At 39.2% G+C, this 12,114-nt stretch overlaps 1 protein-coding gene across 10 annotated transcripts in view; it reads left to right on the top strand.

Moving 5' to 3' along the window:
* The window catches only part of DNAJC15 (DnaJ heat shock protein family (Hsp40) member C15), a 92,188-nt gene that overhangs the window by 39,559 nt on the left and 40,515 nt on the right, over positions 1-12,114 (top strand). For 7 of the 10 annotated variants that reach the window (XR_010318192.1, XR_010318193.1, XR_010318191.1 and 4 more), the window contains one exon: positions 11,087-11,163. The exons of the other annotated variants lie outside the window; for them this stretch is intronic. Coding sequence is in view for 4 of the 7 variants with exons in the window: in XM_064270081.1 (XP_064126151.1) it covers positions 11,087-11,163 (77 nt within the window). In the remaining 3 variants the exon portion in view is untranslated. The remainder of the gene's footprint in view (positions 1-11,086; positions 11,164-12,114) is intronic. 10 annotated transcript variants of the gene reach the window in all.

Here is a 12,114-nt window from a genome sequence, read left to right on the forward strand (position 1 = left end):
ACAGTGAGCCCCGACTGGCCTGTGAATCGTCTCATGAAACAGCAGTCATCGCCTCTAGCTGTGGCTGTGCAGCCTCACTTGCTGAAGCAATGAACTAGGCTCCTAGCGGCCCTGTGCTGGAGAAGCTTTCGGCCTACATGGGCACCAAATGCAAAATCAGACATAAATGGTCCAGTGATCTTGCTTACTACTTAAAAATTATCACTGAACTGAAAATAGCAGAGCAAAAAAAAACAATGGTTTTCGATTTCAGTTCCGGTTCAGAAAAACATGTTTTTTATTCAGATTTCAGTTTCACTCTGGTGAAAATTTCAGGTTTTTTTTCGATTTTGGTTTTCCATTTTGTTCCGGTTCAAAGCCCTGCTTCCTTCATTATATCATCATGGATTTTGTCTAATTTATTGATTTAGTTTCTTTTAAGTTTTTTGATCATGTTATTTTTATATCTAACCATATTCCTGGGTTTAACATCTAATTATTATACTCCTTTTAGTAGCATTACATCCAATTTGAGGTAGCTTATTTTCCCTTTTTAAATATAATGTTTGCAAAAGCTAATTTCATTCATTTATTCAATAAACATTTAGTGAGGGTTCACCATGTAATAAACCCTGTGCCCAGAACTGGGGATAGATGGTGAGCAAAACAGACATGGTCCCTGCGCTGATGGAATTCACCCAAGAGTTTATTTCATCTTGAAATTTGAAACTTGTCTCCGTGTACCCCCATCTCAAATATAGTTTCACGACAGGATTCCAACCATGAAAACCCTGTAGTGCTTACACCTTCATCTGCCAGCATTATAGCTAGGGCTAATGAGCTGAATGTAAGTAAAGAATGAATGATAGCAGGTATTTAAAAAGTTATAGTATGGTGAGCTGTGGTTTGTGACCACTGAAGGCAATACAAAGAAAATTTACCAAAGCAATGCAGCATGAACATGGACTTCTAGGAACTAGAAGCAGATTTGCTTGCAACAATTTGTGATTGAATGGCTCATTTTAGCAAAGACGTTACAGGCTTGTGCGGTTGAGTTAGCCATGCACAATGACAGTTCTTTCAAAGCATGACATACTGACAAATAATTAAACCTAGGTTCAAAAAAATGCCAGTGATTTTGCATGCCTGTGATTAGAGGGAGCATATGTTTATTTTTGCTTTCCTATTTGTATTTTATTTGCTAAAATATTGATAGATATCAGCATTCATTCAGTAAATATTCATTGAGCACCTAGGACATGCCAGTCACTATTGTCGGCAGTGGAATATAGTCATGGACAAGACAAAGACATTGCCCTCTAGGAGCTTACGTTTTACTGGAGACAGACAATAAACAAAGATATGTAATACCTAGAAGTGTTGAGTACGTTCAAGAAACTAAACCAGGGTACGAAGTTAAAGAATAATGGCAGAGAAGGATCTCCATATTAGGTGGGTCAGAGAAGGCCTCTCTGCAGAGAGCGGGGAGCAGACCACCTAAGCATCTGAAGGGAGACCTTTCCAGGCAGTGGTAACACTGACTACAAAGACCCGGAGGTAGAAGTGAGCTTAGCATGTTCAAGGAACAGCAAGAGGAACTCCAGTGGAGTGTGTGAAGGGAATAGTGATAGCTTGGGGTCAGATCAGATAGAGCCTAATGGGCTGTGATAAAAACTTCAAATTTTACTCTCAGTGTGATGGGAATCCTTTGGAAGATTTTGAGCAGGGAGGCAATGTGATTGACATTTTAGATTATAACTGCTTGCTGTATAGAGTACAACTAGAGTGAACCAGAGTAGAAGCTGTGACACCAGTTAACAGAGTATTGAGATAGTCTATGTAGTAGATGCTGATGGCTTGAAATAGAGTAATTATGGTGGAAATTGTGAACTGGTTCTTTAAATCAGTGTTATTTATGTCTTTCCATAGTTTATAAATAATAAATAGGCACTGTGATTGTCACTAAATCACTGTTGCTCAAAAGAGAATGTTCAACACTCAGGCACCAGCAGGCTCTCCATTTTTTAAAAAACTTGATTTACTTCTAAGTCTTGGCATCTTTTTTGTTTTTAAATCTCACTTTTCTTTTTCTCGTACCGTTTTTGTTTTGCTAGAATACTGGCTAGGGTAATTTTTCATATGCAGTGCATGGATGGTAAATGTTTTAAGTTCTTCTGTGTTAAATTACTTATTTTGCTCTTGCTATTAATTAATCATTAGCTGCTGATGCCTTGAAATCTGGGGGACCCCAGTAGTGGAGGTGTACAAAAGTCTCCTGAGACCAAGAATCTCAATGCCTGTGTTGCTGCACACTCACAGCTGTATTTTCTGGTGTTACTATTATTCTTATTTCTTAGTAGGCAACCTGTTGTTTTTAGTTTTCTTTTCTTTTTTTAGATCCCTGGAAGATTTTATGCTCTTTTTCTTTCTATTATCCATGTTCTGAAATTTCACAAGAACTCTTAGTGAGCCCTATTCGAAAATTGTCTTTTTAGTTTTGTAAGCCTTACAGTTTTTCTATAATTATTTTTTCCCTCCATTAGCTCTCGTCTCTGCATCTGGGACTTACATTAGAGAGACATTGGACTTCTGAGTCTGTCCTCTATGTCTCTTGACATTTTGTTGCTTACTTTCCATCTCCTTACTCTACATTCTACACTATTTCCACAGTTTATTTTTCAGATCATCTGGTTAGCCTTTAGCAATGGCCATTTTACTCTTCAGTCCATGTACTGAATTTTTTCCATCAGTAATTTTTTAATTCCTAAGAAGTCTTGTTTCTTTTTCATAACAACTCGTTCTTTTATGGACACAATATCCTTTTAAATATCTCTATAAGGCACTAATGAAAATTTTTTAGGTTCTCTTCTGCTTTCTCTCTTCCCTTCAACACCAATTGTTATTTGTTCATCTTGTTTCTTTTGGTTTTTTTTCCATGATACTGAGTTTTTCAAGTGTCTGATCATCCTTGGTTGTTGGTTTATACTTATAAGAACTAAGTTGATTAATATAAGTAATGCCCTTGGTTTTCCTCACCAGGTGGGTAGGCTTGCTTCAACAATTTATTTGAATGGAAGAGTTGACAGTGGGCCTCGAATACGTAGGTAAATTATGTCAATAGGCATGTCTTCCAAAGCAAGAAGCCTAGAAGCAGGCTTGGACCTCTGAAGTTTGGGAAAGGTTGAATACTATGTATATTCTACTCTTTGTCATTGTCACCCCTTTCCTCCTACATCTGCCCTTCTGGGTTCTAAAATGGGATCTGCTGGTACTCCCCTTTGCTTCTCTTGGGTTCCAACACCCACAATAAGATGCATCCTCAGGCATATGACTTTCTTAGCCTGAGAGCAGAAGTGGCAGATGCCTCACCCTTTATGCTCCGTATTAGTGGAGTAGGGCTGATCTGTCACAGCTGTTTTGGTTTAATTAATTACCTCATATTACTTTTTGAATTTGTTGACTCTGAATTTAGTGTTTTCTTCTTGGTTCCCTTGCAAGGTCTTCTTCTTTCATCCGATGTTTGGGACTGCTGTGATTTTTCTGTGAATCCACTCGTACCTGTCTTCAGTCTTCCAGGATTTCTTTAAACTATCTCCTCTGCTACATGTCCCATTTCTTGTTATCTAGGCCTATTGTGGATTTTTCTTGTTTAGAATATCTTTTTTCTCATTTCAAAAGCACTTTGGAAAGCAAAAGACCTTTGTTATTCAGTGTGCTGTTTGAACCAGTATTCTTTTGCTTGTTAATGCATTAATGTATAGTATTGACTCTACTGGAAATCCTGGTGGTATAGTGGTTAAGTGCTACAGCTGCTAACCAAGAGGTCAGCAGTTTAAATCCCCCAGGCTCTCCTTGGAAACTCTGTGGGGGCAGTTCTACTCTGTCCTATAGGGTCGCTATGAGTCGGTATCAACTTGACGGCAGTGGGTTTGGTTTGTTTTGTTTTTTTAATTGACTCTACTAATGTTTAATTACCCTTATTTTTTTCTTTCTATCTTGTGGAAAAAAATGAGTCATTCTTCTTCTCTTGAAGCTCTTGTCTGTTTGTAAATTTGTCCTTTTATCTGAGTATAATTTTTAAAAGTTGGACTCCCAATTGTTTTATGGTCAAGTGGAATTCATGGAAATAACACTAATTGAGAAAAACATCTTTCTGTGGCTCTATAAATGAAACAGGCTATTATGAATAATAAAAGTTTCAGAATGATATAATCCTTCTCTGCTTGTGTAAAAATAGCATGGGGGCAGCGTCTGACCTCCTCTAACTTCACGAGGAGGGAGGAGAATCAAGATCAACAGCTCAAGCTTGACTCCAGTGAGGCAGAGATCAGACATGCCTCCAACCTTTTTACCAGTTCTGACACCAACCATCCCTCCCATGGCACTCGTCTACTTCTCTTTTGGGATCGTAGTTTGTTGCAATGGCCACACTCACAGGCAATACTCACGATTATGGAGTTTATTAGGGAAGTAACAGGTTATAATTCAGGTGCAGGAATGCTCAGGATACAGTTCTTAGATCAGGACAGCCTCTCCTCAGCTGTGCCTGCAGGCACGCCTCTTTCTGACCCTCAGCCCCTTAGCCTCTTCACCCCATGGCTAGGGCTCTGCACTCTTTGAACAAGTGTTACAAAACTCTTTTAGCTCTGCAGATAAGTGCCCAGAGGCACCCCATTCTACCAGTGAGACTTGTGCCTGAAGGCACTCAGCTTTCTTGCTCCCTGGGCCAGGAAACCCCACTATAGCCATCTGTCACTAGTTTCCTGGGTTCCTGCCATCTCATGCCACCGTCTCTCACTGTCTTCTGTGTTACAGCTCCTTTGTCTCCTGGATCTAAGAAGTTCTCAGCTCAGGGATCCCAGGTCCAAAGGATGCACTCCACTCCTGGCTCTTCTTTGATGGTAGTGTTGAGATCCTCACTTCCTGCCTCAGGGGTGACAGATTTTAAGCCTAGCAGGATGGCAGAATTGATCAGTTCTATTATTAGGGTTCCATATACCTTATTTGCATGGCCTCACCCCCACAAGGCTGCCATGCACCTTATTTACATTATCAGCAAGCTAGCCAATCCCTTTGATGGGCCATAAGCACCTCATTTGCATAGTCCCATCCTGTCATTTGGTGGGAGTTACAAAGACTATGGCTAGGATGGCCATATTAAGTAATTTACTGCATTGTAGTTGTCTGGAAGACTTCCATGTTTCAAGCTGTTGACTTGGGTTATTTCATGGCACTATAGCCATTAAGGAGGCCCGGTGGTACAGTGGTTAAAGCAATGAACTGCTAACTGAAAGGTTGGTGGTTCGAAACCTCCAGTGGCTCCTAGGAGAAAGATGTAGCAATCTGCTTCTGTAGAGATTTACAACCATGGAAACCCTATGGGGTCACTATGAGTTGGAATTGACTCAAAGGCAGTGGGTTTGCTCTGGGTATAGGGTTGCTATGAGTCAGAATTGACTTGACGACAATGGGTTTTTATAGCAGTTAAAGGATCCCTGGTGATGCAGTGATTTAAACACTTGGCTACTAACCAAAAGGTTGTCAGTTTGAACCTACCACCTGCTCCATGGGAGAAAGATGTGACAGTCTGCTTCTGTAAAGATTTATAGCCTTGGAAACCTTATGGGGCAATTCTGTTCTGTCCTTAGTGTCACTGTGAGTTGGAATCAACTCGACAGCAACGTGTTTGATTTTGGTTTATAGTAGTTAATGCTAATTTTAGGAGGAAAATAATTTTGGATTCTGTGCTGTAGGGTCACTGTGGGTTGCTATGAGTTGGAACCGACTTGACGGCAACAGGTTTGGTTTTTTATTGGTTGTGCTTTATACATACTTTATGAATAGAATAATACGGAATAATGTGTAAGGTCCAGGGTGTGTTTCAAATAGAGTATCATGAAAAGTAACATGAAACTAGCGGAATCCTACTTTTTCTGTTCTTGGAAATCTTATGAGAAAAAAAATATAACTTATCTACAGCATGTATTTATGATAGAGTTGTTCCTTAGAGTAATCTCATTGTCTTGGTTCTAAACATTTTCTTTGACGCCTCCCCCCCCCACAGTGTTGGCCAGAAATGGTCTGCTTTGCCTTATGTATGTATTTATTAATATAAGACAACATTGCTATATTATTTGCAAAGCCTATGAGTTGGAACCAACTTGATGGCATACAACAAAATGAAACAAAGTTACACTTTATTTTTTTATTTAATTTTTTTCAGAAGGAGGGCATAGAATTATAGTTTTGTGCTTGCTCATGACACAAATACTCATTTAAACAGAATAACAGATTAAAATGCTGTGATACAGACAATTTTGTTCTACTTAATGTTGTTGTTTTTGTTAGGTGCCGTTGAGTTGGTTCCAACTCATAGCAACCCCATGTGCAACAGAATGAAACTACCAGGTTCTACACCATCCTCACAAATTGTTGTTAGGTTTGAACTCATTGTTGTACTCACTGTGTCAATCCATCTCATTGAGGGTCTTCCTCTTTTTCGCTACCTTCTATTTTACCAAGCATGATGTCCTTCTGCAGGGACTGATCCCTCCTGATTACATGTCCAAAGTATGTGAGACCAAGTCTTTCTGTCCTCACTTCCAAGGAGCACTCTGGCTATATTTCTTCCAAGATAAACTTGTTCGTTCTCCTGGCAATCCATGCTGTATATTCATATTCTTTGCCAACACCGTAATTCAAAGGCGTCAGTTCATCTTTGGTCTTCCTAATACACTCTCCAGCTTTCAGGTGCATATGAGGCGACTGAAAATATCATGGCTTAGGTCAGGCAGGCCTTAGCCCTCAAAGTGACATCTTTGCTTTTTTAACACTTTAAAGAGGTCTTTTACAGCAGATTTGTCCATTGCAACATTGCATTTGATTTTTTGACTGCTGCTTCCATGGGCGTTGATTATGGATCCATGTAAAATGAAATCCTTGACAATGTCTATCTTTTCACTGTTTATCATGGAGTTGTTTATTGGTCCAGTTGTAAGGATTTTTGTTTTCTTTATGTTGAGGTGTAATCCATACTGAAGGCTACAGTCTTTGATATTTATCAGTAAATACCTGAAGTCCTTTTCACTTTCAGCAAGCAAAGTTGTGTTATCTGCATATCGCAGGTATTAACGAGTCTCACAGCAATCCTGATGCCATGTTCCTCTTCGTATAGTCCAGCTCCTTGGATTATTTGCTGAGTGTACAGACAATAAGTATGGTGAAAGGCTACAACCCTGACACACACCTTTCTTGATTTTAATCTGTGTAGTATCCCCTTGCTCTGTTCGAATGACTGCCTCTTGGTCTACGTACAGGTTCCACATGAGGACAATTAAGTGGTCTGGAATTCCCATTCTTTGCAATGTTACCTGTAATTTGTTATGATCCACACTGTCAAATGCCTTTGCATAGTCAATAAAATACAGGTGGTTGAGTAGTTAAGTACAATGAGCAATTTTATTATTTTCCCTTTTTCTGCTTTCCCATTTATAGCCCCCAAGTATTAATTACATTTCTGTCCTCAAAAAATATATACTTCTTTCAGGACAGTTGTGATGACTGCATATGTACAAATTGACTTACTTATAAGTAGGTCAATATTTTAGGGTATGAGCCTTTTTCAGATACTAGATTTTAAGTAGGCTTTTTTTGAGGTTCCTTTTCCACCTGGGAAAACTGAAAGTAAAATAAAATTGCTCAGATACAATACTTGTTTTTCAAGTTAATGAGCTTTGTGACTGTAGCTGGAATGACAGTTCATGAAACATAATCAATTTACCTTGTTTATTATGCTGAAAGGTCAAAATTTTGGAGCTTCATAAGATAAACAAAGACCCATAGAAGTGTTTTATTTTCTGAAGAAAGAATCACTCTATGCATTTATCTCAATATGAGTTAAAAACAAAAAGCAACACAGCAAATGTGCTTCTGTAAAAATGAGTACACCTGATTAAGTCAGTGATGCTTCTATTTTGCCAGGACAGTCAACTAACCATGTTTCATTTGGGGAGGAAGGTAGGCATCTGGCAAAAATTCTGTCTTCTGAGAGAAACCTTAAAACCAGCTGCTCTTTTCTTTGTTAAATCCTTTGTTGAGTGTCCCACTCGTTTCCCAATGTGTTTATCTATGTGCATATTAAGAAAGATATAAAATATGTCCAAGTTAAAACATTTACTTAAACAACTTTAGTCACAAATTTGGGGTAGAGGTGTTGCTTTTTGTGTGTGTGTTTTGATTTCTCACTAGGTTGTCAGTAACTGAAACCTGGAATAGTACATCCTGTTCCTCAGTACGGGTCCACATTAACAGATTGCCATGTATATAGGGAAGGACAGAATTTGACCTGTGTCACTTGAAAAGTACCTGGCACCTAGTAGGTGCTGAAAGGTTGCTGAATGATTTAATTGCCAGAGAATTATTACAAGTAGAAATTTATGACAAGCTGTTTAGAGAGAACCACATATGTAAATAATCAGATATGGCTCTCTGAGACTTGTTTTTTAAGCCCTGGTAATTTTCTTGGTTTCTTCTATTTATTCCTTCTTTTTTTTTTTTTTTTTAAATAATTACACAATGTATTCATCGTTGAAAATTTAGGAAGTAAAAATAAGCATAAAGAAGAAAACAGATCAGTCATAAGCCCACCACCCAAAAATGACATTTTGGTGTGTATACTTTCAGGTTTTACCTTATGCACACACAATTTTTCCTTCCAAAAACGTTGGTTCATTTTTTAGAAACATGTACGCATGTAATCGTAGAGGAATTATTTTCCCTTCTAAAAATTGAGTTCGAACATCGGTATTTCTCCTGAAAAAAGGTTGTCTTTACTTGCCGTCTCCCATTTCCCTCTCTCTGTTGACTCTTGAACCCACTCTAGTCACACTCTGATTCTGACCTCACTGCTGTTGTCAACCCCAAAAACAACCCAGTGCCATCGAGTCGATTCTGACTCACCTATCAAAGTCATTGTTAATTCCATTTTGCTGAATTCAGAGGTCCGTTCTCAAGTCACATTTCACATGACCTAGCAGAAGCATTTGCATTCACTTTTTATTTCTTCCCTTTTGGCTCTGGTTTTCCTCCACCTCACTACCAGGCATTCTCAGTCTCCTTTACTACTGATTCCTCATCAGTGCTATGCCACTGAACTTTGCAATAAGGAATCCTAGTGGTCCAGTGTTAAGTGCTCCGCTGCTAACCGAAAGGTTAGGACTCCACAAGGAAAAGATGTGTCTGTCTTCTTTCTTGAAACCCTGTGGGGCAGTTCTACTCTGTCCTGTAGGGTCACTATGAGTCGGAATCGACTTGGTGGCAGTGGGTTTGGTTTGGGTTTAAACCTGGCAATTCTCTAGGGCTCAGTCCTTGGCTTCTTATCTACATTCACTCCATAGGCATTCTCATTTAGTCTCATGGCTGTAAATATTATCTGAACCCTGGTAGAGTAGTGGTTAAGAGTTCAGCTGCTAACCAAAAGGTCAGCAGTTCGAATCCACCAGGCACTCCTTGGGAACCCTATGGGGTAGTTTTGCTCTGTCCTGTAGGGTCACTATGAGTCAGAATTGACTCGATGGCAAGGAACTTGGGTTTTTTTTTTGGATACGCTGATGATTCATTAATGTTACATCCAGGTCAGACTTTTTCTCCTCATAGATATTTAATAGACATTTCAAACTCAGTATGTCCAAAACCAGTCTCCTGATATCTGTTACCCACAAGAAACAAACAACTGCTTCTTCCCTACTCAGTTAATGACAGGTTGGCAGTTTAGGTCAGAAACCTCGAAGTCGTTTGCACAGCTTGGGTTCTCCAGAACGCAGACCTAGACAAAGTTAAGTGAGCTGTAGGTTTATTAAGGAGTGCTTTTAGATCAACAGCTCTGGAAAGGAAAAGGAAAGGTTGGTGGAGGGAGAAGTGAGGCTGTAATGCAGCCTTGTCAAAGGCCTCAGCCAACCCCATGAAGAGCTCTCAAGTTAGGATGGCTTATTGTGTTGGTCCTGAGTTGGGGCAAGGAGCCTCATGATTAAATGGCATCACCTAGGAAGTGAGTATAGATAAGGCCAAAGACTGAACGCTAGAGAACCACAATGTTTATACCATCATGTCAACCTGTCATAAATTTGGGCTGCCAGGGAAGAGGGCATGGCCTTGACTTTCTTCAGCCAAGGTAGTGCCCAAACATCTGCTTACTGAGAGGTCTCTGCCAGCAGCAGTCCCATGTCTGGGGAATAAGTCCTTTACGCCTGAAGGGGAATCTGGGCAACACATAACAGTGTCCACCACATTATTCTTAACTTCTCTCTTTTGTCATATTCCTGTATTCAATCCATCAAGCAAATGTTAGCACTGCTTTCAAAATATATTCAGAATCTGACTACTTATCACCACTTTCTTTGCTACCATTATCTCTTGCCCAGATCTCTATAATGTCCTCCTAACAGATCTCCTGCTTCCACCCTTGCACCCTTCTTTGTGTTTTCCACACAGTACATAGAGTAATCCTATCAAAACAAAGTCACATTATTACCCCAGTTCTCTGGCTTCTCTTCTCACTGAGGATGAAACCCCAAATCTTTCCATGGCTTACAAAGCCTAACACAGCCTAGCCCCTGTCACCCTCTAATGCGCTCTCCTCCTTGCTCATGCCTCTCCAGCCACATTTCCTCACCTGCCTGTCTGCTGTCTTGACTTCCTCCCCACTTTGCCAACTCCTCTCCTTCTTTTCTCTGTCAGCCAGTCTAATAGGTAGATAGAAGTTAGCTGTGTCAACATTAAATAACTTGGTCAAGGTTATGCAGTGAGAAAATTACTGCAGAGCTTGGAAAAACTAGAAGCATTTTGCTTCTAGTGATCTCTTTTGTTCCTTGAGTTATATCTCAGTGTAGAAAAATTAATGTATTTTGAAATAAAAAAAATAATGTTTTTAAAGTGTTCATCTCAGTCATAATTTCTTGAAAAGAATCATTGTTTTGTGCTTTTTTCCTCCCACGATTTCAAGTTGACTTCTGGTAAAATGCATTACTCTTGTGCAGCTATGTGATGGGACTGAGGTCATGGCACCTCATGCGTGGAACTAATTATTTCTTGCTCTTTCTCTCCTGTATAGAGCCTTTCATCCTACTATAAAGGAGGATTTGAACAGAAAATGAGTAGGAGAGAAGCCAGTCTTATTTTAGGTGTAAGGTAGGTGTGTTGTGTGAGTAGTATTTTTGTTCTGTGGCCAAGCTGGTCCTGAGAAGGAGAAAATGGAATGGTAAGATTATCCTTATATTTAAGATAAGGCGTAGGAGGGAAAGGAGGAAATACCAAGTGTTTACAGTTTAAAACCTCAAATCTAAGTAAGAGAGTACTCCACTTGCCTGAAAAAAATTAGGCAAACTTGTGATGTGTCTTTTATTCCTTGACAAGGAGCCGTTATGTTTGAATACTGAAGTTTCAAGTTAGTCAATCAAAATACTCCTTTCTGGACTCATTTAAGTAATATGATATGTATCATCTTTTCAGTTATAAGACCTGTTTGACACTTCTTTTCTAGTTCCACAGTTTGACATCTAGCATGTTTTACTGCACTTGTTTCACTTCGTATCCGTTTATCGTCTAACTTTGGATGGTATGGGAGAAAGTTAATAAATGACCTTGTGTGATTGTTGTGTGCTATTATTTAACACTTAACGTTGAGAGTATTTCCCCTACCAGCAGCTATATTCATTTGTTTCCCTGACCTTCCCTTAGAGACTACTTCTAATTTTTGTGAGGGTTGGTGATAGCGTGTTGTTGGTAACAAAGCTTCAGGTGATTTAATCGACACAATTCAGTGGAATAGACCATAAAGTCCTATATTTACATCATTTTTTTTAAGTCTCTTGTAGTTCAGGAGGTTTTTCTAAGCCAAAGCACTTATTATTTCTTCTTCTTTTTATTATTATTATTTTACTGTGTTTTTGGTGAAAGTGTACACAGGAAATTAGGTTCTCATTTAACAATTTCTATACATATTGTTCAGTAACATTGGTTACATCTGTCACAACATATCAGCATTCTTGTTGTTTCCAGTTTGGTTGTTCTGTTTCCATTAACCCAGCTCCCCTGTCCTCCCTAGCCTTCTCATCTTTGGTCTAGGGTAAATGTTAACTA

This window comes from Loxodonta africana, chromosome 17, assembly GCF_030014295.1.
Source record: "Loxodonta africana isolate mLoxAfr1 chromosome 17, mLoxAfr1.hap2, whole genome shotgun sequence".
In the NCBI taxonomy this organism is placed as follows: domain Eukaryota; kingdom Metazoa; phylum Chordata; class Mammalia; order Proboscidea; family Elephantidae; genus Loxodonta; species Loxodonta africana.